This window comes from Mustela nivalis, assembly GCF_964662115.1.
Source record: "Mustela nivalis genome assembly, chromosome: 11".
NCBI classification, from domain to species: Eukaryota; Metazoa; Chordata; class Mammalia; order Carnivora; family Mustelidae; genus Mustela; species Mustela nivalis.
Genome location: NC_139030.1, coordinates 111,141,629 through 111,168,830, shown reverse-complemented (window position 1 = coordinate 111,168,830; position 27,202 = coordinate 111,141,629). Strand labels below are relative to the sequence as shown.

The following is a 27,202-nucleotide window of genomic DNA, read 5'->3' as shown; positions in this document are numbered from 1 at the left end:
TGCTGATCTTCTGGGGGAGAGGACTGTTGTAGTGATTCTCAAGTATCTTTGCCCAAGAGGCAGAATTGCACCACCTTGTCAGGGGCCAGGCTAAGTAACCTGCTCAGGTTCGCTCTCGGGAGCTTTTGTTCCCTGAACGCTTTCTGCTTTCTGTAGAATTCTAGGTGATGGGAATGAAAAGGTGGCCTCCCACTCTCCGGCCCAGAGGAGCCAAAAGCTCAGGGCCCCACTCCGCAGAGAAAAGCTCTCAATCACTCCTGTCTCCCTGGTCTCCAGCCATGCACTGAGCTCACCCAGCCTGTGAGCAAACGTCTCTTGTCTCTGGCACACAGCCCCGCCTGAAGTCTCCAAACCCAGCAGATCACTGCTGCTCGTCCTGGAAGGTCTCCCCGTATCTGCACTTGTGGGAGCCCTGCTCAAGGAGCAGAGGCCTCACTGTGCCATGGATCACAGTTTAAGGTAACCCCGAGCTGAGAGCTCACTCCTGGGCTCCATATCTGTAGCCAGCTTCCCTGCTCTAATACCTGTGAGCTCTGCAGCACTCAGACACCCCCAATCCTCTGGTGACCCCGTGGGACCTGAGACCACACTGTTCCCAGTAGGGCTCCACTCCCGCTTAGCCTCTGGAATAATGTCCCTCTGTGGAGCAGACTTTTAAAAAGTCCTGATTTTGTGCTCCGTTGGTCTGCCACTTGCCGGGAGCCAGCCCCCCACCCCCACCCCGTGGTCTACCTTCCCATTGCTTTGGATTCACATTCTCCACAAGTCCTACCTTTCAGAAAGTGGTCGATTTTCTATTTCTAGAATTGCTGCTCTTCTTCTCTTCGACCCCCTGTTGGATTTGTAGGTGTTCGAAATGGTCTGATAAACTATCTAGCTGATCTCCTGCTACCTGATGTCGTCTCAGTCTGCTACTCCTCCGCCATATCAACTCCTCCCTAGCATTCAAGATATTTAAAGTGATGCAATAATCTTTAGTCCTACACCAAGAATGTTTATACTTAATAAAATCACTTGCATTTACTCTTTTCTTAGCCACCTTTTCTTTTTTTTAAATTCCCTTATTCCTTCTACTGGTAACAACCAAAATAGCATATATGCAAATACATGCCAGTATACGACTTCTTTGTACTTAAGAGGTCCTTAAACAACTGTGATCCTCTAGTTTTATAATCCAGATATCTATTCTAAGATTGCTTCATTTAATGAAATTGAGATAAAAATACAAGCACCCAAATTCTTTCCAGTTCTACTTGCCAAAACATTCCTAGACTTGAAAAAATTAGCATTCTACTGTACATATCTCGTAGCACTCAAACAAGATAGTTCTAAATTTGAATTCATTACTTCCTATCATCTCTCTTCTAGTATCACTTACCTCAAAAAGTGCACAACCATCCAGTTTTGACACCTTCTCATACCACCCTTTTAACACGCCCCAGTGATTATGACCTACTGATTCCTTCTCCTGAAATTTCTCCATACACTAGCCAGAGTGATCTTTTTAATAACACAGATCTTCGTAAGAGTTTTGCCTTCTACTGCTTAAAACTCTTCCATAACTATTTTTCTTAGATTAAAACCAATACTTTATCAGAGCCTTCAAGGCCCCCAACCACTTTCTCAAGTAGATCTCTTACTACTCCTTTACCACATTCCAGCCACTCTGTTTTTCTTTCAGTTCCCCAACGTTGTACACTCTACATGCATTCTACACTATATACTACCTGCCCTACAGCCTCAGTAGCCCTCTGCCCAAGTGAAAACACATTCTGTCCTGAAATACGTTCCTCTGTTCTGGGAACTACATTCTCTCTTTTTGCCCCTGTCTCAATGGCTGCTTCTTTCCATTCCCCCTCGCTGGGTCTACTTCCTTTGCCTGACCTCTACATGCTACTATGCCTAGCCTTGATCTTAGGCCATTCCTACACACACAGTTCCTTAGCATTATAGCTTGCTGATCTATATGCTGAAAAATCCCTTTTATGGACTGAGGTATGTTCCCCACAAAAGTTTTCACTTTATGAAAAATATTATGCTAATAAATTGGACAAATTTCTTAAAAGATGAACCTTACCTAAGTTTGTACAAGAAATAGATAATTTGAATAGCCCTACATATATTAAAAACTTTGAATTTATGGTTGAAAACCTTCTGCCAAAGAAAATTTCAGATCTAGATGGCTTTACTGATGAATTCTACCAAACACAGAAAAAATTATACCAATTCTAGATATTCCTCCAGAAAATGATGCTAGCATTACCCCCATACCAGAAGGAAGCAAGGACATTATAAGAAAACCACAAACCAATGTCTTTCATGAGCACAGATGCAAAAATTCCAAATAAAATTTGAGTATCTCAAACCGAACAACATATAAAAAATATAACACCTCATACCTGAGTGAGATTTATCCCTGGAATGCAAGGCCAGTTTAATGTTGAAAAATCAGTCAAAGCAATTCACCATTAACTAAAAAAGAAAAGCAACTGATGCAGAAAAAAGTTTTGGCTTTTTAGATTCAAAATCCATTCCTAATAAAAACCCTCAGCAATTTCGGAATAGAAGAAAACATCTTCATCCTGATAAAGTGTACCTACGAAAAACTTACACTTAACTTCCCACTTATTTGAAGGACTGAATGTTTTCCCTAAGATCAAAAAGAAGACAAGAATGCCCACAGTCACCTCTGTTCAACATTGTAATGGGAGTTCTACCCAGGGTATTAAGGCAAGGAAAATAAAGAGTATCCAGATTGGAAAGGAAAATGTAAACGTGACTTTATTTGCAAATGATGTAATCATTTATATAAAAAATATAATACAATCTACAAAAAAAATCTACCAGAGCTAATAAATGAGTTAGGAAGTTTGTAGGCCACAAAGTCAATACACAATCAATTGTACTTCAGGTGGCAGTCCAAGATGGTAGCTTAGGAAGATCCTGAATTCACCTTCTTCCACAGACACAGTAAATCTACATCTACATGTAGAGCAATTCCTGTTGAAAATGAACTAACTGAACAGCTTCTGCACAAAAAAATTTATGGGGGAACCACATATACAACAGCAGGAGAGACGGAGATACAGACAGTAACCACAGGAAACCATACCCAATGTAATGCCTTATGGTAAGGAGGGACATCAGTGAGGGGCCCCTGCACAAGCTCACCCACAGTGGAAGAAAAAAAAAAATGAAACAAACACAGCTGTTTAAAGAGCAATTAGAATGTAAGTGATGAAAATCTACTTACTAACCCTACAAATGGGCAGGGACTCTCAGGCTGGAACTCTCTGGGGTCAGAGGTGTCAACAAGCACCATATTTTACATTCCACCCTCCCTCCCACCCCCCCCCAATCCACCTTCACAGTGCAGACAGGAGTAGGGTTTGGGCACTCTCGCCAACCTACTAGGACTGCCCTAGCAAGTCTCAGATCCCTAGCCCACACACATTCTAGCTGTCTGCTAAAGGTACCCAGCCCAGCCGCAGGTGTCCTGTCAAGGTAACCCCAGAGCAGCATACTCTTAGCCCAGCCCTACTCCAGCTCCAACGAGCCAATGCTGCCAGGTTTACCAGTCTACACAGAGGATGCTCCTGCTCAAGGTCACGCCTTCAAGACTGAGAGAGGTAGGTAGCTATTCTGATGCACAGAAACAAACATAGAAAGTCAAACAAAATGAGGAGACCGAGGAAGATGTTCCAAACAAAGAAGAAAAAACCCTGGAGGGGGGGAACCTTAAGGAAACAGAGGTAAGTATTTATCAGGTAAAGCACCTGACAAAGATTTCCAAGTATTAGTGGTAAAGATGCTCACTGCACTTACGAAAAAAGGAAATTCAACAAAGAGAAAATACAAGAACCAGAGGTGAAAAATAACAGAAATGATACAGAAGGACAAATCCGCATTTGGCAGACAGAATAGTAGAAATTACCTAATCAGAACAAAAAGAAAAAATAATTTTAAAAAATTGAGGGGAGCTTTAGAGATGAAAACATCAAGTGTACGTATTATTTACATTATAGGGGCCCTAGGAGAAGAGAAAGGGGCAGAAAACTTATTTGAGGAAATAATGGCCAAAAACTTGCCTAACCCAGGAAAGGAAACAGACATCCAGGTCCTAGAATCAAAGAAAGTCCCGAACAAGATAAACCCAAAGAGACCCACACCAAGACATAATAATTAAAAGTAACAAACCTTAAAAATAAAGAACCTTAAAAGCAGCAAGAGAAAGACAAAGTCACATAAGAGGGAAACTCCGTAAGATAATTGTATCATATAATTCAACATCCATATAATTCAACAAGTTGTATCATGCTCCTTGATTTCAAACTGTACTACAAAACTATACAAATCAAAACAGTATGGTACTCACACAACAACAGACACATAGATCAATGCAATAGAATAGAGAGCTCAGAAATAAAACCACACATAAATGGTCAATTTATCTACAAGAATGAAGGAAACAATACAATGGGGAAAAGACAGTCTCTTTAATAAGTTGCATTAGGAAAACTGGACGACAACACAAAAGAGCAAAACAGGACCACTTTCTTACACCACACACAAAATGGATTAAGGACCTAAATGTGAGACCTGAAACCATAAAAATCCTACAAGAGAGCACAGGCAGTAACTTCTCTGACATCAGCCATAACAACATTGTTCTAGCCACGTCTCCTGAGGCAGGGAAATAAAAGCAGAAATTAAACTCTTGGAACTACATCAAGATAAAAAGCTTCTGCACAGTGAAGGAAACAGCAAAACTGAAAGAAACCTCCTAAGTGGGAGAAGACATTTAAATAATCAACAAAACTAATAGGCAACCTACTGAATGAGAAAGGATATTTGCAAATGACATATATGATGAAGGATTAGTACCCAAAATATATGAAGAACTTATACAACTCAACACCCCCAAAAAACAAATAATCCAATTAAAAATGGGAAGACATGAACAGACATTTCTCCAAAGACATCCAGGTGGCCAACAGACACATGAAAAGATGCTCGACATCACTCATCATCAGGGAAATACAAATCAAAACTACAATGAGATGCCACCCCACAGAATGGTTAAAATCAAAAATACAAGAAACAAGCGTTGGCAAGGATGTGGAGAAAGGGAAACCGTCTTGCACTGTTGGTGGGAATGCAAACTGGTACAGCCACTGTGGAAAACAGTATGGGGGTTCCTCAAAAAGTTAAAAATAGAATTATCCTATAATCCAGTATTTGTACTATTGGGTATTTACCCCCCAAAATACAAAAACACTAATTTGATGGGATATATGTACCCCTATGTTTATAGCAGCATTATTTACAACAGTCAAATAGTGGAAGCAGCCCAAATGTCCATTGATAGATGAACGATTGGATAGAGAGATCACTCACACACACACACACAGAGGAATATTCAGCCATAAAAAAGAATGAAACCTTGCCATTTGTAATGACATGGATGGAGCTAGAGAGTATAATGCTAAGCAAAATAAGTGAGTCACAGAAAGACAAGCACCATATGTTCTCTCATATGTAGAGTTTAAAAAACAAATGGGCAAAGGAAAAAGAGAGAGAGAGAGAGAAAAACCAAGAAACAGACTCAACTACAGAGAATAAACTGGTGGTTACCAGAGAGGAGGTGGATGGGGGATGGATAAAATGATTGGTGGGTTTTGGGGATGGACTTAGGAGACTACTTTTGCTGAGTACCGAAATACTGGGTGATGTATGGAAGTATTAAATCAATATATGATACACCTGAAACTAATTTAACATTGTACGTTAACCTTATTAAAATTAAAATAAAAACTTCATTTAAAAAGTGAAATAAAATTTTATAGGAAAACCACAACGAGATACCACCTCACACCTGTCAGACTGGCTATCCTCAAAAAAGCCAAAAACTACTGTTGGTAAGGATGTGGACAAAAGGGAACCCTCATGTACTGCTGGTGGGAATAGAAATTGGTACAGCCACTGTGGAAAGTATTGGGGTTCCTCAAAAAATTAAAGACAGAACTACCACATAATCCAGCTATTCCGCTTCTGGGTATATATCAGAAAAAATATAAAAATACCAATTCAGGGAAATACATTTGCCGCTATGTTCACTGCAGCATTAGCCCAGACATGGAAGCAACCAAAGTGTCCATCAACAGAAGAAGGGATAAAAAAGATGTGATACACATGCACATTCAATGGGATATTACTTTGCCACAAAAAAGGAATGAACTCTTGCCATTTGTAACAGTATGGATAGAGCTAGAGGTATTATGCTAAGTGAAATAAATCAGAGAAGGACAAATACCATGTGATTTCATTTATGTGTAGAATCTAAAAAACAAATAAAAACAGAAATACAGGAAACAAACTTTCGGTTAACACAATGGGGATTGATTGAAGGCAAGCAAAACAGATGAAGGAGATTAAGCAGTACAAACTTTCACTTACAAAATAAGTAAGTCATGGAGATAAAATCTACAGTGTAGGAAATATAGTCAACAATATAATAACTTTGTATGGTGACAGTTGGCTCTAGACTTCTTGTGGGAATCATTCTGTGATGTATAAAAGTATAGAATCACTATGATGTACACCTTAAACTAAGATACTGTATGTCAATTATGCTTCATTAAAAAAATAAGTGGTATTTCTCTATACTCATAACTAAAAGTCAGAAATGAATTTTTAAAATAGTAACAAACAATATGAAATAGATAAGGAAAAATCTAACAAAGGGTATGTAAGACCTATAAAATACAAAACTTGGCTTAGAGATATTAAAGAAGACCTAAATAAATGGGAGATATACCTTGCTCTCAGGTCGAAGATTCTATATTGTTGTCAATTCTCCTTAAATTTTAGATAATCCTAATCGAATCCTAGCAGACTTTTTAAGTTGAAATTGACAAACTGACTCAGAAATTCATATTGAAATACAAAGGATCTTTATAGCTAATATAACCTGTGGGAAACAACAAAATGGGAGAATTATCACTACCTGATTTCTACTATTAAGCAACAGTAATCAAGACTGTTGTGTTGGCACCAATATAACGTATACCAAGGTACAAAAGCCAACAGCTTTTTCAAAATGTAGTGTGTTAATGCCTGTATCTCTATGTGCAGAATCATAAAAATTGATCTATATCTTTGATCCATATTTCACAGCATGAACAAAAATTTCAAAATGGGGGCACCTGGGTGGCTCAGTTGGTTAAGTGTCCAACTACTGATTTTGCTCAGGTCATGGTCTCAGGGATGAGAGATGGAGCTGAGCGTGGAGCCTGCTTGGGATTCTCTCTCCCTCTGCCCCACCACCTCCGCACCTCTGACACACACTCTCTCTCAAAAATAAATAAATAAATAAATCAAAATGGATTGTAGATCTGAAAACAAGACCATTTTCTCCTAACAACCAGTGCGTTAGTGTTGCCAGTTAAATATTCTTTTCTTTTGTGTTTTTGGATATGACTACTAAGTTAATATAACTTTCAGGTATCTTCCTAATTTCTTTTTAAGGATTCTTTCATTGCTATATCTCAGTAAGATTCCATCAATTCCTTTAACAACAGTGTAATCTGAAATGCATCCAAAGATAATTCTAAAAGTAATTATGAAAAATTGGGGGTTTTACCTATTGCTGTTTCTGGCATCGCAAAAAGAGATTTTTCAGTAGCCACTCGGAATTGCCCATGAACTGAGAGACCAACTCCCTAGGAAAATAAGGCAAAAAGTTGTTTAAAGATACTGTAAAAAGTATATGCAGACTCATACACACACAAACATTTTAAACCACGTAAACTATCTGTATATTCTACAAGAATTTCTTTTAGGAGATACACTGGAGAAAAACCCTAAAGTACATAACTTAGGAGCGCTGGACAAAAAATATATGGGTGTTGCCGGTATCTGGAATACTGTTTTAGCTAAGATATCTTCAATCAGCATTTCATATCTTGCTTAGTATCCTCTTCCCCCTTCCCTCTACTTCAAATCCAGTACGGCATGACAGAACAGTGACTGTTCCCACAACCGCTGACTCTTGTCACCGGTGGAACCTGTCATCAAAAGAGCACAACCAAGCTATTCTAGCTAATTTCAGTGGTCTCGACTAGCATATTAACACACATATTCACATGTTTCATCATTTATTACGTAGTTCCCAACATTAGTAACATCATTTTTCTCAGATACAACATTTACCAGGGTCAAATGTCCAACCTCTTAAAAACTGATTATGAAACTCAAGTTTTAGAAGATAAGATTTGGCTGGAAGTCTATCTCTACTTTATTAAATGTCACTGAAAAGGGAAAACTTAACAGCAAGCTTTGAATAAACATATTTGAAAAAAACACAGTTGAGTAAAATGAGTAAGAGTGTACCCGTGAGGACCAAGTACCCAGTCAACACCAGTGCTCAGACTACGAAAGCTGTCCCTGTACCACATTCTTTTCTCCTTACTCAGAACTTCTGTTAGACTACTGGAGCTGTTCTCATTCTTGTTCCTGTTTAACCAGTACAGTCTTCGTCAGCATAGCATTAAATGAGTTAAAACATATAAAGTGTTCAGAGCGGTATCAGGCACTTCAGAGGTCTCTAAGCATTAAATAGACGGGCCTCATTTCTATCTGGTTCTTTTAATCTTTCATCACAATTTCATCAACTCTTTCAAGTGTTTTCATACTCAGTTCAGCCATTTAAAAGTTCTTGAAACTTTTCCCACGTTGGGTGTAGAGATTACTTAAGGGTTCTTGAAACTTTAAAACCTTCTTATGTCACAAAAACACATACAAAGTTCTTATAAATTTTATAAACTTATAAAAATTACTTATAAAAATCTAGAGATCACTTAAAAATAAAATCTTTAAGAATAATAAAAATATAAACCTTCTTGAAACTTTAAAACCTCTTAAGAAACACTAACACACACACACATTTCTTATAAATTTTACATGTTATATGCACTAAGCTTAAATTTTAGAAGACCATGTAAATAAACAAGTGAATAAAATTCTTCAGCCACTACCTACATCTCTTAGTGTTAACACTTATAAGTTAAATCCACAATCATAGTCTTCGTACAGGCAAATACCATGTCACAGGAGTTCTATGATGACACAGCCAACTGACAATGCTGAGCCCGATTCAACTGTATATACTTCAAGACTAGGGAATCTTACGAATTTTAATGAAGAAAGCACTAGTTTTAGGATTGCTTTATGATTTTGGAAGTCCTTGGTTCATATTCTCTCCACTTTTAGTTTGCCACACGGTAGCTGCGAGTTATGAATGCTCAGGAACACCCCGCTAAGAACTCAAGGGCTAGAATGGATCCCCAGTTCCCCAACTTTCTTCTTTGGAATCCTAGAGCTCAGAACGGCCTCCCTGGGGCTGCACAGCGTCAGGCCTCATGAACTGACCCTGCTTCAAACCTCCTCTGGTCATTGCCACCCACCTATTTAATTAACCTAGAATTCCACAAACAACGATGGCTACATCCCCCATTACCAAATATTTACATACAAAGGTAAAATCTGACCACAACCCTAATCCTAGCCTCCTCTCTCTTTCCAGAGAAACAGTTATTACTAATTTGTTACGTAACCCTTCAGATTTTTCCCTATGAATCTCTAATACATATCCGAACAAATGTGGACACACACAAACACACCCGAAACTGCGCATGGCCTGCAAGGCTCTACGCAGTATGGCCAGCCTACCTCGGACTTCACCTCCCATACGTGTGTTTATTCCACTAACCACAGGGCCTTCCTGCCCTTCCTCCAAAAGGTCAAGCCTTTATAGTTTCAATTAATCATATAATTTTAAAGTGAGGAAGACGTACAAGAGAAGGCCACTGTCTGCCTTATCATTGCCCTATATATACCCAAAGACTTCGCCCTTCCCTGAGCAGTGGCTGAGCTAGGGATGGGCACCCAAGGGCAGCCGATGGAGGCTAACCGAGGCAAACCAGAACTGTAAGGCACAGGGAACAAAGGGAGAGGACGAAAAGTGCACTAAGCAAGGTTCTCACTCTAAGGTATTTAAACTAAAACACGGTGGGCTGCTGTGAGTTGACGACAGCCAATGCTTAGAACTCATTTGAAATCTGAACTGAAAAAGACGTGACCACCAAGCTAGAGCAGCAGTTACCCGTGGTGACGGCGAATAAACCGAGAAGGCGGCATCCAGTGCACACGGCACTGAGGACAAAGCAAACCTATAGAAAGCAGCAGACACAGCTCTTAGTTCAGTTTTCCGACGTCTAGCAATGCCACTGATTTTGGTCTGGGGATTCCCATGTCACCTCTGCACCTGACAACTGCTCCGTTCTCTTTCCTGGGTCTGTTTAAGTTCATGCTCTTTTCAGTTATTAAAGTCTCTTGCTACGTTTTCAGTTAGAACCCAATCTACATCCTGTCATGCCCCAGCATCACACAAGATAAGCTGCCCGTATGCCTTCTCCTGCTAACACTGCTCATCCAGACCCGTCCCTCCATCACATCTTCTGAAAGATTCCTTGTCTGGCAAGAGAACCATTTAACAGCCCAGCTTTATCTACCTCCTGAAATCAAAAGACAAAGAAACTTACGAGCCCCGTATTTTTTGATGTAGAAACTACAGATTCAGTTATCTTGTATTACATAATACACTTTGTTTCACCCATAACTGATAAAATGAGCGAAATCAAAGACTCCAAGATTTTAGGAAGGACTTATTAATGAGCTTTCAGAATAAGAGATACTTGACACAAGTACCATTAAGAGCCAATTTTAAAGACCTTTTAATTACGAAGAAGGCTGGAAAAAATGCTAGCCACTGAACTTGGAGGTACTAATAATATAAACGCTGATCAGCACTGAAAAGGATGTAGGAACTCTGTGGCAGATTCAGAGCTAATTTTTGCATCTTATATAAAAGAACCCACTATAGATTGTTTACAATAAGTCCCCCTTGGAACTTTCAAAATTTACTGGTACACACTTTTTAACCATTAATCTGAGCTGGTACCCTTTGCTAGATGAAAAAGCCTTCAAAGTCTTCAATTTTATTCTATTAATGGTCACGCTGTGCAGACTCGTTCCCCAAATGTAAGATGTCATTCTAATTCCTAACTCTCCTCAAACACTCTCCCCCTGCATCCCGCCGAACCCACTACTCCAATCTCCGCTCATCGAACTGGGCATCTCACAGCATGCGGCGGAGCTGCCTCGTCCCCACTTCAGGAAACACGTGACTTTGAGACACCCACTCGCCTGGTCTTCCTTCCGTTGCAGGAGTTGCTCTTTCTCTTCTCCCTGACACACAGATGCGACCTGCCCCCACCAGTGATCAGGGTCATCCCTCTACTGCATTCACCTGCACTCAGGTCACTCAGGATTCTCTTCCCACGTGATGCCTTCCAAGAGCCCAGGAACTCAAGCACCGTAACATTAAAGATTTAAATCATTTCGCCATCCTGATTTCTCTAGAATTTTACATCTAGCTGCCTACTTAATGTCTCCACTTAAACATCTAGTATTTTTCTCAATGTTCAGACATCAGAAGTAAATCTCTTGATACCTCCTTAAATGTGCTACTCCCTCAGTAAATACCACCACCATTCACCCAGCTTCTCAGGCAAAAGACCTCAGCATCATCCTCTTTCTAATTTCTTAATCTAACCTATGAACTGGTCTTTATAGCTTTGACCCCAAAATATACTTTGGATCGGTCCACGGTTCCCATCCCCACTGTCACGACCCTAGCTGAAGTCACTAGGATCTTCTGCCTGGGCCTGGCGCTCTTGCCACAGTCTATTCTCTACACAGCAGCCAAGTAAGATTATTAAGTGTATATTGGTTAAGGTTTTCTCCTGCCCAAAATTCTTCAGTAACTTCCCATTACAATATTACCAAAATTCCTCTTCTTGGCTGATAAGGCCATGGCCTGGGCCCTTTCTAGCTCCCGGATCTTGGAATTTACAATTCTCTACTTTCCTCACTTGCACTCAGGTCAGCCACACTCATTTTTCTTTTTTAATTATTTATTTTCAGAAAAACAGTATTCATTATTTTTTCACCACACCCAGTGCTCCATGCAATCCGTGCCCTCTATAATACCTACCACCTGGTACCCCGACCTCCCACCCCCCGCCCCTTCAAACCCCTCAGATTGTTTTTCAGAGTCCATAGTCTCTCATGGTTCACCTCCCCTTCCAATTTCCCCCCACTCCCTTCTCCTAACTCCCCATGTCCTCCATGCTATTTGTTATGCTCCACAAATAAGTGAAACCATATGATAGTTGACTCTCTCTGCTTTAAAAAAAAAAAATTTCTTAATTGACATATAAAATACATTCAAAAATACACAAAGAGTAACAAATGGTAAGTATACAGGTCCAATGAATACCCCAAAGGTAACACATCCATGTAGCCAGAATGTAGAGAAAAATGATCAGGAATCATGTCATGTCCCCGTCAGTCATTACTCCCTCCACCCTTCAGGCAACCCTACCCTGGCTTCCAACAAAATAAGATTTATGCTTTCTGATTTTAGCTCGATATAATTAGAATCACAGAGCATACAGTATTTGTCTTTCAGTCAGCTCTGTGTGAGATTCATTCATGTGTGCAGCCATTACTTTTCACTGCACAGCATTCCTTTGGACGAATAAACAGCTTATTGATCTATTCTACTCTAAGTAGCAAGTTAGGTTTTCTGGCTTTGAGCTGCTGCAAATAATGATTCAGTGACCATTCCCATGCATGTCTTTTGGTGTGTAAGTGCACATATTTTGTTTGGGTACATACCAGGGAGTAAAACTACTGGGTCAAAGGAACAAATTCAATTAACTTTTAAAAATAACAATTTTCCACAAGATGGGATTGGGAGGGAGACAAACCATAAGAGATTCTTAATCTCACAAAACAAACTGAGGTTAGCCAGGGGAAGGAGGCTAGGGAGAGGGTGGTGGGGTTATGGACACTGGGGAGGGTGTGTGCTACGATGAGTGCTGTGAAGTCTGTAAGCCTGATGATTCACAGACCTGTACCCCTGAAGCAAATAATACATTATATGTTAAGAAAAATAATAAAAAATATTTTTAAAAATAGATTTTTTTAAATGGCACTCTTCCAAAGCAGTAGTACCAATTTTCTACTCCACCAGCATTATATGAGTCTGTTATTCCCCATCCTCAAAAATACATGAACTTGTCTTTCATAATTTTAGCCATTTAAATGAGTATATGTTATTATTTCATTGTGATTTTAATTTCCACTTCCTTGACTAATGCAGTTGAATGTTTGTTGTATTTGTTATCTGGGTATCCCTATGCTATGTCTACTCTGATCCACTGTTCATTTTTGCACCGGATTTTTGTATGGACTACATAAGTTCTTTTTACATTCTAAACAGGATTCCTTTGTCAAATACTTGCATTCCAAGACTTATTTTTCAGTCTGTGGTTTGCCTTTTCACTCTTAGTGATGTCTTGGAATGCAAAGAAGTTCCTTAATTTTTAAGTCTAATTTGTTATTTTTGTTTATGGTGCATTTATATACTATTTGAAGTAATCCTGGGCACAGTGGGTTAAAGCCTCTGCCTTCAGCTCAGGTCATGATCCCAGGGTCCTGAGATCGAGCCCCGCATATGGCTCTCTTCTCAGCGGGGAGCCTGCTTCCCCCTCTCTCTCTGCCTGTTTCTCTGACCACTCATAATCTCTCTCTGTCAAATAAATAAAAATCTTAAAAAAAAAAAAAGGCAAAATTTAGGCAATCTAAAACTTTTTTTTTTTTTTTAAGATTTTGTTTATTTATTTGACAGAGCAAGAAAGCACAAGCAGGGGGAGCAGTAGACAGAGAGAGAGAAGAGAAGCAGGGCTCAATCCCAGGACCCTGGGATCATGACCTGAGCCGAAGGCAGATGCTTTACCATCTGAGCCACGCAGGCACCCCTAAGACTGCTTTTTAATTAACAGACATAGATGAATTTTTAGACTGTTCAGTAAAGGGAAAAGGCTGGCACAGCTCTATTTAAGGCTTTAAAAAATACCTTATTATAATTAAAAGCACAGTTAAATCCTTCAAAATTATGTTAATTAGCCGTTAGAAATAAGCATCATTTCTGTATTTCCAGATAATATACTATTTGAAACAAAAAGCAACATTTTAAAAAAATGGATAAAGATTTTTTAAAAGCTTTACTTGTTTATTTTAGAGACAGAGAGAGAGAGTGTTCACGCACGTGCTGCTATGCACAAGAGCTCGGGCAGGTAGGGGTGGCAGGCAGAGGGAGAGGGAGAGAATCTTAAGCAGACTCCCCACTAAGCACGTGGACAAGCTTGATGCCATGACCCTGCGATCATGACCTCACCCAAAATCAAGAGTCAGATGCTTAAGCAACTGAGCCACACAGGTGCTCTGATAATTACAAGGATATGTAAAGTTAACTTAAGATAAAGTCAACAACTCCATAATTTATATTAATGGCAAGATTAACACCCCAGTAAACAAACAAGGACATATGCAGAACAATTAAATTAGGTGCTTGAAAAAGAAATGTTCCAGAGAACAGTACTGGGTCACTGTTAAATTTCTTGATTTTGGTGTCCTTATTCTTAGACAATACCTACTGAACAATTTAACAACAGTTATCACGTCTTCAACTTTCTCTCAAATGGTTAAAATGAAATTTTAACCTCTATGAAGACATAGAGGTAGGAGAGAAGAAAGAATGATAAAACAAATGTAGAAATCACAGGGAATATGGAGACTATGTAGAAGTTCTCTGTATTATTAGTGCATATTTTCTGTAAAATTTGAAGCTGCTTCACAAAAAGTTTTTAATTAAAAAAAAAATTAAAAATAAATGTTACAAAGTAAACAAAGCCAACACCCACCGTTATGAAAGCAACTCACTCAGAAAGTCACACAATGGGGTGATGTGACTAAGGCTCACACAAAGGGTCATGGGTTTAAATTCTCGTCAGGAACAATGAGGAAGCTCCTACCCAGAACGAACACTGCATCACAGTATCAGAGTATGGGAGAGTCGTCTCTCATCATCACTCAGGATTATAAACAGAGCTTTGAAATAGGTACACGTTTTTGTTAGAAATTTAAATAGGTTTCCATCATAATTTCATTACAATATGAAAGTTAGTATCATGACTATAAGATGACTTTCATAATGTATCTCTGGGTCCACATGCCTTAGATCTGCAGTCTGATCAGCAGGCTCCACAATAAAAACAAAGACTTTATTGTGCTTCTTCCATTAACATTAATAGGCTAGTACTGCATATTAATGATACTAATATACTGATTGTATAATGTTAATGTATTTTAATAGACTGCAGAGATCAGCACAAAATGAAAATTTCCCTCCTGCTTTTGATGCATATTTCACATTATATTTGGATGAAAAGGATATTCAGTAGAAACAAATAACTGAAGTATAAATATTTACATGTTAATGGTCTACCATTCTTCAGGTATAGTTTTTAATAAAAAAAACCAGGACACTTGGAAGTTGTTAAAAGAGTAAATCTTAAAAGCTCTCATCACAAGGAAAAAAAGATGATTGTTAACCATGTGTGGTGATGGATGTTAACTTACTGTGGTAATCATCTTGTAGTTTATACACATACCAAACAATTATGTTACATACCTAAAACTAATACAATATTATAGGTCAATTATGTTTCAATTTTTTTAAATCCAGGAAATAGAAAAATTCTAGTATGTCATACTTAAAGCATACATTTGAAATAACCTGAAAATACACACCTCCTAGATTGACACTCAAGGTTTTTTTACCTCAATGAGCACATCCCCCAATATATGCATATTTATAATTATACCCATACATGTGTCCAATATAACATACATATCACATATAAATATATATATATGATACATGATCAGAAATTGTGCAGCTAAAAGCCAGCCTAACTCTCCCCTAATAAGGCAGAAGGAAATCATAGAGCACCAAAGGAGAGAAGGAGACTCTACTCCTCTCTAGCAAGAAAAAGAATATAATCATCTACACGTGGAGAAAGTCAACAGTGAATACAGATAAAAATGAATAAATATAAGCACATATTCTACACACTTAGTAATATCCAAGGGAAATTTCCTAATTCTTCCTTGCACAGCCCCTGCAGTCTTACTACTATTTCATATTCTCTTTTCTAATTATTCTTCCACTTTTAGTATAATTTTATTGCTTTCTCTGTAGAGAAGTTCACCTGTCAATATAGTTCTTTTTATTGTTACTTCCCAGGGCAAATGCACTGCAGCACCTTTCTTTAGTCCTGATGGTAACCCTTTACCTTTGCGTATCAACTTCAAGTCTACTTTCATCACACTTGCAACTGGCAGCTTCTACTCTAAAACTGCAAAGGACAAATGAGAATCACAGAGACAACTAGGTATTTACCCAAAGAATATAAACATAGTGGTTCTAAGGGGCACATGCACCCCAGTATTTATAGAAACAATGTCCACAATAGCCAAATTGTGGAAAGAGTCCAACTATCCATTGACAGATGATGGATAAAGAAGATATGGGATACACACACACACACAGTGCACTATTACTCAGCCATCAAAAAGAATGATACCTCACCATTTGCATTTATGTGGATGAAACTAGAGGGTCTTATGCTAAGTAAAATAAGAGCCGGAGAAAGATAAATGCCATATGATTTCACTCATACATGGAATTTAAGAAACAAAACAGATGAACAGAGTGGAAAGGAAGAAAAAAAAAGATAAAAACAAGGCAAACAAAAGATAAAAGATAAAAAGGCAAAACATAAGAGACTCTTAACCACAGGAAACAAGCGAGGGTTGCTGAGGGCAGGTGGGTAGTGAGGTGGGGTAACTGGGGGATGGGCATTAAGGAGGCACTTGATGTAATGAGCACTGGGTGTTCTATGCAACTGATGAGTCACCAAATTCTACCCCTGAAACTAGTACTATACATGTTAACTAAACTGAATTTAAAAAAAAAAAAAAAATCACAGAGCCCAATCTGTATGTGAGTTATATTGATGTATCTGAAATGAGGTCACCCTGACATACACAAGCTGACCTAGCAATATGAGTATCTATCACTAGGCAAGAATGCTACAAGAAACAAAAATTACAGGCCAATACTCTTGGTGAACAGTGCAAAAATCCTCAACAAAATACTAGCAAACTCAAATCAACATTACCTTAGAAGAATCACATACCATGATCCAGTGGGGTTTATTCCTGAGATGCGAGGCTGGTTCAAAACATGCAAATCAATCAATATGACATACCACATTAACAAAATGAAGGATAAAAGTCACATGATCATCTCCATAGATAAAAATCATATGATCATTTCAATAGATACAGAAAAGTCACATATGACAAATCCAACATTGTTTCATGATAAAAACCGTCAACAATTTAGGTATAGATGGAATGTACCTCAACATAATAAAGGCCATACGTGACAAACCCAAAGCTAACGTTATACTCCACAGTGAAAAGCTAAAAGCTTTTCCTCTAAGATGGAGAACAAGACAAGGATATCTGCCCTTGCCACTTTTTACTTAATATAGTCCTAAAAGTCCTAACCCAAGCAATTAGGCAAGAAAAATAAATAAAAGGCATCCAAATTGGAAAGGAAGCAATAAAACTGTGTTTAGGGATGACATGACACTACTTTTAGAAAACTTTAAAGACTTCCCCCTCAAACAAACTTTTGGAATAAAATAATTTTATAAAGTTTCAGGAAACAAAATTAATACATGAAAACCAGCTGTATTTTTTCTACATGCTAACACCAAACTTTCAGAAAGAGAAGAAAACAATCCCATTAACAATTACGTCAAAAAGAAGAAAATACCCCAAAACAAATTTAACTGAGGAGCTGAAAGATACACTGAAAACTGTTAAGACATGGGTGAAAGGAATTGAAAAAGGAACAAACAAATGGAAAAATATTCTGTGCTCATGGATTGGAAGAATACTGTTAAAATGTCTGTACTATCCCTAGTTTAGGGTCTGTTCTTTGGTACATTTTTTTTTTTTTTTGGTATTTCTTATGTATATTCAATGTGTAAAATAAACTTTTAGTCATTTAGAAAAAAAGAAAAGAAAATGTCCATACCATCCAAAGAAACCTACAGATACATTGCAATCAATCCCTAATAAAATTCCAATGGCATTTTTCACAGAAATAGAACAAAGTTTGTACAGAACCACAAAAGACCCCAAAGAGCCAAAAACAAACTTGAGAAAGGACAATGATGGAGACATCACCTTTCCTGATTTCAAACTATATTACAAGCTGTAGTGATCAAAACATAACAGCACTGGCATAAAAAAAAAAAAAAAAAAAAAAAAGCAAGCCACACAGATCAAATGGAAAATAGAGAACCCAGAAATAAAGCCACATATATATGGTCCATTAATTTTCAACACAGGAGCCAAGAATATACAATAGAGAAAGGACAGTTACTTCAATAAAGGGTGCTGGGAAAACTGGATAGCCACATAGGAAAAAATGAAACTGGACCCCATCTTACAGCATACACAAAAAATCAACTCAAAATGGATTAAAGAATGTAAGACCTGAAACCATAAAACACCTAGAAGAAAACATGGGCAAACTCCTTGATATTGGTCTTGGCAAAGATTTTTTAGACGTGACACCAAAAGCAAAGCGAACAAGTGGATTACTCAAACTAAAAGCCTCTTCTAATCAAAGGAAACCACGAGCAAAATGAAAAAACCTATGGACTAGGAGAAAATATTTGCAAAGCATATATCCAAAAAGGGCTTCATACCCAAAATACACAAGGAACGCCTACAACTCAATAGCAAAAAAACCCCAACAATTTGATTAAAAAATAAACAGAAAAGACATTTTCCCAAAGAAGACACAAAAAATGGCCAAAAAGTACAAAAATGGTGTTCAACATCAGTAAAATGAGGGAAATGCAAATCAATACCACACTGGAATATCACCTCACACCTGCTAGAATGTCTATTATCAAAAAGACAAGGGGGTACATGAGTGGCTCCTTTGGTTAAGCGTTTGCTTTCGCTCAGGTCATGACCCCAGGCTCCTGGGATCAAGTCCTGCATCAGACTCCCCGCTCAGCGGTGAACTTCCCTCTCCCCCCGCTCCTGCGCATGTGTTCTCTCTCACTGTCTCTCAAAAAAATAAATAAAATCTTAAAAAAAAAAAGAAAAAAGACAAGGGATAATAAATACTAGCAAGGGTGTGAAGAGAAGGGAAACCTAGTACACTATGGGTGGGAATGCAAACTGGTACAGCCACTGTGAAAAAGAGGATGGAGGGATTCACTGAGAAATTAAAATAGAACCACCATGTGATCCAGCAATTCCACTTCCGAACAATACCGGAAAAAACCAAAATCACTATCTCCAAGAGTTATCTATACTCCCATGCTCACTGCAGCATCACCCACAACAGTCAGTTATGAAAACATCTACCCACAGATGACTGGATAAAGAAAATGTATGTGTGTGTGTGTGTGTATGTGAATATGTATATATATATATATATATATGTATGCATCTACACATATACATACACACACACACATACACACACACACTCTAAATGTAGTCCTGGGACCCCGTGATCCTGGGGCACCTGGGTGGCTCAGTCAGTTACACATCTGCCTTCAGCTCAGATCGTGATCCCAGGGTCCTGAGCTCAAACCCCACATTGGGCTCCCTGCTCAGCAGAGTCTGCTTCTCTCTCTCTCCCTGTGTGTGCGTACTCACACGTGTGTGCACTCTCTTTCCCTAGCTCTCACTCTCTCTCTCAAATAAAAATCTTAAAAAATTAATTAAATTAATAAAAATGGCAAGGCCTAAGGGCACCCAGATGGCTCAGCTGGTTAAGCAGGCGACTCTGGATTCTGGTTCAGGTCACGATCTCAGGGTCATGAGACTGAGCCCCATGTCGGGCTCTGAGCTGGGCATGGAGCCCACTTACGGTTCTCTCTCTCTCTCTCTCTCTGCCCCTCCCCTCCCTATGCTTGCTCTCTCATAAAAAAAAATAAAATAAATTTAAGAAATGGCATGGCCCACGCATGTCTCCGTGTTTTCATTATACAATGTAAACACATTAAAGAGTACTATATTAAATGATGGTGGCGGTGGTGAGGCGAAGTATACCAAAGTAAGCTGAACTCAAAGTTTCTTCAAAAATCTTCTTTAGTTAATAAAATCATTGCATCTCTTTTTTTGTAAGGGCTCAGGTTCTTAAGTAACTAAAGAGTATTACAAAAAAAACAGCATTTTATAATTAAAATCATTTCTTAAAATGTCTATTCAAATACCACTAAATATCAAAAATATCAAATATCACTAAACAGAATACTTTTTAAAACTGAAGATGCAACTATTTCCTCAGAGACCTTTGTAGGACCTTAATATAATCTCTGAGGACTATCAATTCTTCTCATTAAAAAAGGACATCTCAATGACATTTAGGAGTGATTAAACTTAATCTGACTCAGTAACTGAGCACTAGTCAATTTTCCACGTGGTTAGCTTGTGTCCCACAAAGTCATGGGGGTATTGTCTACACTCACTATTCCCACTCCAATGCCCACTTTTCTACTACTTTGAATATACCCCTTTCTAAAGTATGCCTTAAAGCTTTAAATTTTCCAGGGTGTCTGGGTGGCTCAGTTGACTCAGGTAATGATCTCGGAGTCCTGGGATCAAGCCCCGCATCAAGCCCCACATCGGGCTCCCTGCTCAGCGGGACGCTTGCTTCTCCTTCTCCCTCTCCTCCAGCTTGTATGCCCTCTCACTGTGTCTCTATCAAATAAATAAAATCTTTACCCCCCAAAAAACACAACTTTAAATTTTCCATTATTTTGATCACAAAGCCCTTTGCCAGCAGCATCTTACCACTTTGAGAGAGACAATACCATACGGCACCCATGTTTTGAGTTGGCTTGGGGGAGTTAACCTGATTTCATTGTGGGGAGAGGAGAAACGAAGGAATGGAGAAAAGGAGAAAGGAAGAAATCTGAAAGTTCTTTAAATCGAGTTCAGTTGAGAGGGAAATATGGGTGGTACTAAGCATATGGAGTAAAAGTTTAAACACTGTTCTGTTCTATATCTACCTAAAAGTAATACTGGTTTTTAATCATTTGTCTACATATACTAACTTGAGAAAATATGAATTCAGATATTTAAAAATAAAGGGGAAAGGAATTAAAAATCTTTCTACAAAACAGAATGAACTATTCTTTTGCATTTTTATTCAAAAATATCATTCATCTCTTGCAGAAACACTGGAATGACATAACCTTAAAGAACTGTGATCAACCAAGTGAAGCAGCACACAAGCTGGGATGGGGAGGGAGACAAACCGTAAGACTCTTAATCTCCCAAAACAAACTGAGGGTTGCTGGGGGGTTAGGGGGGTAGGGAGAGGGTAGCTGGGCTATGGAAAAAAATAAAAATTAATAAAAATAAGAAAATTTTAAAAAGAAACATTCATTTTTTTACTTTACCAAAGACCAAAATATTGAGTAAATGTTCAAATCTGAAACATAATGGAATCTAGCCATCTCATCTACTATGCACTGTGCTATTTACTCTTCATGATAGATAACAAAAGATGGTAAAAACTATTATTGTCCTTGATAGAAAAAACTTTTTCTATAGTAAAAAGAGAAAAAAAAAAAAGCTCTATGGTGCCATCTTTTGGACTGTTCAAGTTTCCTTAACAAAATTCTTTCTTACGTTATGAGAAACAATTTATTGATCAGTATCAAGATAAGAATAAACAATTACCATTTGTACACCTTAAGCCATATTTGCTCTTATTCTATACTTCTGTATTAAGATTTAAAGATATATTTATATGAAACATTTTATATAACACTAAAATTCTAACAATTCTGAAAATAAAGGATTTTTAATAACACACTACATGTTCTCAGCACCTGTGGTAGTGATTCTCAAAGTGACTCACCCACACTATCAGGAGCATCATCATCTGGGACCGTTTTAGAAATGCAAATTATTGGACCACACTTCAAAGGGACTAAACTGGAATGAAGGTGGGAGGAGTCTGCATTTCAATAAGCCCTCCAAGTGATTCTGATACAGCTAACCTGTGAAAAACAATGTCCCAGGGGATTTTGAAGGTCCACAGATAATCCTGACCCACACACTGGTTAAGAATCACTAGTAGATCAGCAGTTCATAACCTCAGCTACACACTGGGATCACCAAAGAGTTCTCAAAACACCAGGGTCCCATTCCAGTACCTGATTTAATAATTCTGTGGAGTAAAGCCTGGGCACTAGAACTTTTAAATCTTCCAAGGGATTCTAAAATATAGCCAAGATTGAAAGCCAATATTTAAAGCACCGTATTTTCTTTTCTTTCTTTTTTTTTTTTTTTTTTTTTTTACTTTATTTATTTGACAGAGAGAGAGATCACAAGTAGGCAGAGAGGCAGGCAAAGGGTGACACAGGCTCCCTGCCGAGCAGAGCCCAATGCGGGGCTCAATACCAGGACCCTGAAATCATGACCTGAGCTGAACGCAGAAAGGCTTAACCACTGACCCATCCAGACGGCCCTAAAGTATTATATTTTCAAAAGGAAGAGTTCAATGAGAATCTTAGATTAAGCACAGTTTGAATTGAGACATGAAAAGTTAGCCTTTAAAACCATGATACACTCAAAATACCACTATAAAGAAAGAAGAAAAGAAAGAACTGGTTCACTTCAAGTCTGTAAACTTCATATTTTCAAAGGATACATAATATGTCCATTACTTAAAGTGGAAAGATAATAAATAAATAAATAAATACTGTGCATTCCTGGTTGTTGAGATGGTTTAAAAAAAAAAAAAAGAGGACAATGACAACCTTTGCCCTTATAGACCTTCTAACATATTTGGGCATATTTCATAATAACAAAGTATAAATGCCAAATTTGAAGTACAGATTGAATCCAGAAGTCAATGGAGGAAGAAATCACATCTAATCATAGTAGTATTTAGGATGGTCACAAACAGGTTAGAATTTCACTCTAAGAATGAATTACATATGGAGTATTTGCAAAGCTGCTGCTGGGCAGAGCTGATGGGATCTAGACACATACGGGTTGTTGGGTTTTTTGGGGGGTGGAAGGGGCTGATAATATGTAAAAGAACCGTGTTCATTAAGGGATTTCTCATGACTTGACTATTTTGTCAATTTTCCCAAGGATGGTACGTAACTGGTACCATTCTAGAGACACAGGACAAATATGAGAGAAGTTAATTCATGACATACAATGGATGCCTTGTGCCACGGTTTTCACACTTAGCATGACCCAGAATCACTTGGAGGGCTTGTTAAGACAGAACACTGGGCCCCAGCCTTAGAGTCTGACTTTGGGGTAGGGCCCCAGAATGTGTATTTCTAACAAACTCTTTAAATGTTGCTGATACTGCTAGTGCAAAAATAACACCTTGAAAACCACTGCCTTAGGGCACTAAAACTTAATTCTCTGGTGGTATTCTCATTAAGGCTAACATGAAGTATATTTTTTTTCATTTTTATTTTGAAGGCCATTCATTAACTAGAGAAAACAGACCACTAGAAAGAAGCAGCATCACCTTTACTCCCTCTATTCAAGACATTATCTTGATCTGTTTTACTACAGTCTTCTCTGTAGAAATAACTGGAGTATTCTTGACTGTAACATAAATAGGAATGTGTGCAACCACTGTACCAACTGAAAGATACCATGGAGGCTAAAAAGCACAGCCAATTCACTCAGATGCACTACGATAGAGCCATAACTCCTCTGAGGCTCCTATGAAAAATGGAATTTCTGCTCATTGATAGTACAAAGGACAGTTCACCCATCCTTTCATATCAACATTAGTCTTGTGCTATTAAACTTGAGTTATCTTTTGGTCAACTAGACCAAGTAGTGATTGAAATATTTTCAACAGTGGTATGTAGGCAACATATTTTCTAAGCCCTTTCCTTTCTGAAAATATTCTTTTACAATTATACCAAATGACAACTTGGTTGGGTAGGAAACTCTTGAGTCTTAACGACTTTATTTCACAACTTTCTCAATCTATTAACTTCTGGCACTTAGTGTAACAAACTCCGAAACCAGAATTGACTTACATTCCTTGGTATATAACTTGTATTCACTAACTACTCCTTCACCTCTACTCCCTGGCCTGAACACTTACAGGTTTTTTTCCATTAAAGCTTGTAATTTAGAAAAACTTACCTCAGCTTTTATCTAAATGTGGATCTCTTGTCAGCCCACTGAAAGAGTGTGTTTCCCTTAATTATATACATTATATATATTAAATATAGTGCAGGTTTGAGAGTTTTTTGTTTTTGTTTTTAAATTAAATAAAGTCATCTTTATATGAGGTCATTATTTTTATTCCAAGTGCTTAATTTACTTTCCATGAAATATTCTTTTGTTGGGTTCCTAATATCCTTCTTCTGTATTCATTACCTCAAAATGTTTCTTCTTACCATTTTCATCCTTGTCCTTTTGCAGTTAGTGCTTTTCAAGTTTGTCCTCCACAGATACAGCTTCGTGATCTAGAATATTAAATTCACCTTCTAATCTACTGGCCTGAGGGGAATGTCAGTTTTGCTACTCCCCTCACCCATCCTTGCGTTCCCTTGTGCCTCTCCTCTGAGCTCACTGTCTCCTCATGGGCAGTCTTTCCCATTTCATGCAAGCTGTATCTTTTCACCGTTATTCAGTATGCCCAATGTTGTTTTTATTTTCTTTTTCTCCAGGTTCCTTGCACATTCACAAGGCAGCTGTTCCTTCAAATTTCAATTCTTTTCCTTCCTCTTATTCTGCAATATTTTTTCAGGGATTTTTTTTTTTCAGTCTTTTCCTCACGGTAACATTTCCTTGACAAAGAAAGCACAATCCACTCATGTTCTGTATATGTTAACAAGCCAAGAGGTACACACGTTGCCCCCCGATCCTGCTTTCTCACCACACCTGCTAGTGGAGTCCTTTCCCATAATGACATGCACGATCTATGCAACTCCCAGTGCCCAAGAGGCTTTATCTAGTTTGGTTCTATCAGAAAAAGAGGGGGACTTCTTATATTCCCAATGACTAATCTCTGAAACTTTGAACATGGAATCTTTGAAATTCTTCCCTTCAGCCTCTTATTACCTATCTAAATCCTACCTTTTCCTGCCACGAAGACCCATTCTGACTTCTCACTTCCTTCAAGGCTTGTCTTTGGTATAGCTAGTATCGTACAATTTTCCCCTTTCCAGTCATTATTTCATGTTTTTCCAACTCTACATCAAGTTATTCAAGGCCAGAAACATTTAAGACTTCTTTGTAATTATACAGACATAAAAGAAATACTTTGTCAATTGATAAGAAAGATAGTTTTTTCAGAGAACTTCATAAAGTATCCAGACACTTTCACTAAGGCGAGATTTTGTGCAATAGACATAAGTTAGGCAAACACATCCCCAAGATTCAGACTAAAAATCCCTTAACATTCCAGTTTCTTCTCTGAAGCTGTTGCAAGCTTATACGTAAACCATCAGTTTACTTATAAGTAGAAAAAGGACTCTTTGTAACAACGTAACAGAAAATTCAACCCATTCTGTTGGTTAAAAAAGCTTGCTAATTCAAGACGCTAAAGTAGTATATAACTTAATTAAGAACATATTCTTTTGGTGACGATCATCTAAAAGTGTTAAAAGCAAATATTATATCCTAAACCTGAAAAGATCCAACGTCCAAACAGGATTTTTTTTTCAGTGGCTTCTATGGTATTATATTCATGGCCTCACTTCTGATCAGTAATGATTAATTTATTTTTAGTAAACTCCCATATCAATGAGGAGAGTCAGACCATGTACTTACCCCACCCATTGTAATTCCATGAATAAGAGCGATATATGGTTTCCGGCAAGAACCTTAAAAAAAAAAAAACAAAAAAAACCCAGAGCTATAATTAATTATGATGTTTAAAATACATTCATTTTTCCAAAAACCTCGTGTTACATGAACTCTGAATATTGTCTTTAGGAAATTTTTGAAAGAAATATCAAAGAGGCTAAATACACGGCTTCAGAAATATGTTCTTTTTAAAATGTCAATCCTGACACAATCTTGACTGTCTATTATCATTTAACAACTCAACACTTCAATCTAAAACAAATGAAAGCCTTTTAGAGCTCAGCTATTGAAAAATATAATTAAGATTTACCTTCTAAGCCATGGATATTTATATACACAGTTGTATTTTAAGGAACATAATTTATTTTCAATACAAAGGGAAGTGCCACACACAGTAAAAAGCAAGGACTGGGAGTTAGAGGACACAGATTCCAGTCTCATCATTGTCATTAACTGGCAAATCCACTATATTCAGTATGTATACTGGCATGAGATACACACACACACACACATACACGTACTGGCCATTCAATATATATAGTAGCTTTAGGTGTATACACGTTCATATACACAGAAGTTAATGTTTATGTGCATATCATATATATGTATATGACTTATAAGTAAGTTTCCTCATCTATTAAATAATGAGAGTTAATACATGGCCTCAGAAGTTCCTTTCAGCTCAAATATTCTGTAAAGTTTTACTGTGTTCTTTCCCTTTTTTTTTTTTTCTCCCTCTGAGAGGGGAAGTTGCTTATAACATAACAAAAATGTAAATCACTGAACTTCTGTTACTGCTTGTTGCCAATATTACTTACTTACTGAAGACCAATATAAAAATTCAATTTTTCTGGCTTCAGTTTTAGACTTTTTTTTTTAATTGAAGTATAGTAGACACACAATGTTAGTTATAGGTGTACAACAGACTAATTCCACAAGTTTATATATATTATGTTAAGCTCCCCGCAAGTGCAGCTACCATCTGTCACCATGCAATGCCATTATAATCGTACTGACTATATCCCCTGTGCAGTGCCTTTTGTTCCTGTGACTTATTCATGCCGTAACACGAAGACTGCGTGCTCACTCCCCTCTTCACCCACTTCACTTCCCCTCCAATCCCCTCCCCTCCAGCAATCATCAGTTTGTTCTCTGTATTTACAGGTCTGGTTCTGCTGTTTATTCATTTTTAGATTCCACATGTAAGTGAAATCATATGGTATTTGTCTTTCTCTGACTCATTTCACTTAGC

At 37.8% G+C, this 27,202-nt stretch overlaps 2 protein-coding genes across 2 annotated transcripts in view; both read right to left on the bottom strand.

The window, feature by feature from the left end:
- Window positions 1–27,202, bottom strand: part of SLC40A1 (solute carrier family 40 member 1) — a 747,507-nt gene that overhangs the window by 633,574 nt on the left and 86,731 nt on the right. The gene's annotated exons all lie outside the window — the stretch shown is intronic.
- The window catches only part of HIBCH (3-hydroxyisobutyryl-CoA hydrolase), a 93,471-nt gene that overhangs the window by 30,273 nt on the left and 35,996 nt on the right, over window positions 1–27,202 (bottom strand). The window contains 2 exon segments of the mRNA XM_082690544.1: window positions 7,643–7,721; window positions 25,915–25,967. Coding sequence (XP_082546670.1) covers window positions 7,643–7,721; window positions 25,915–25,967 — 132 coding nt within the window.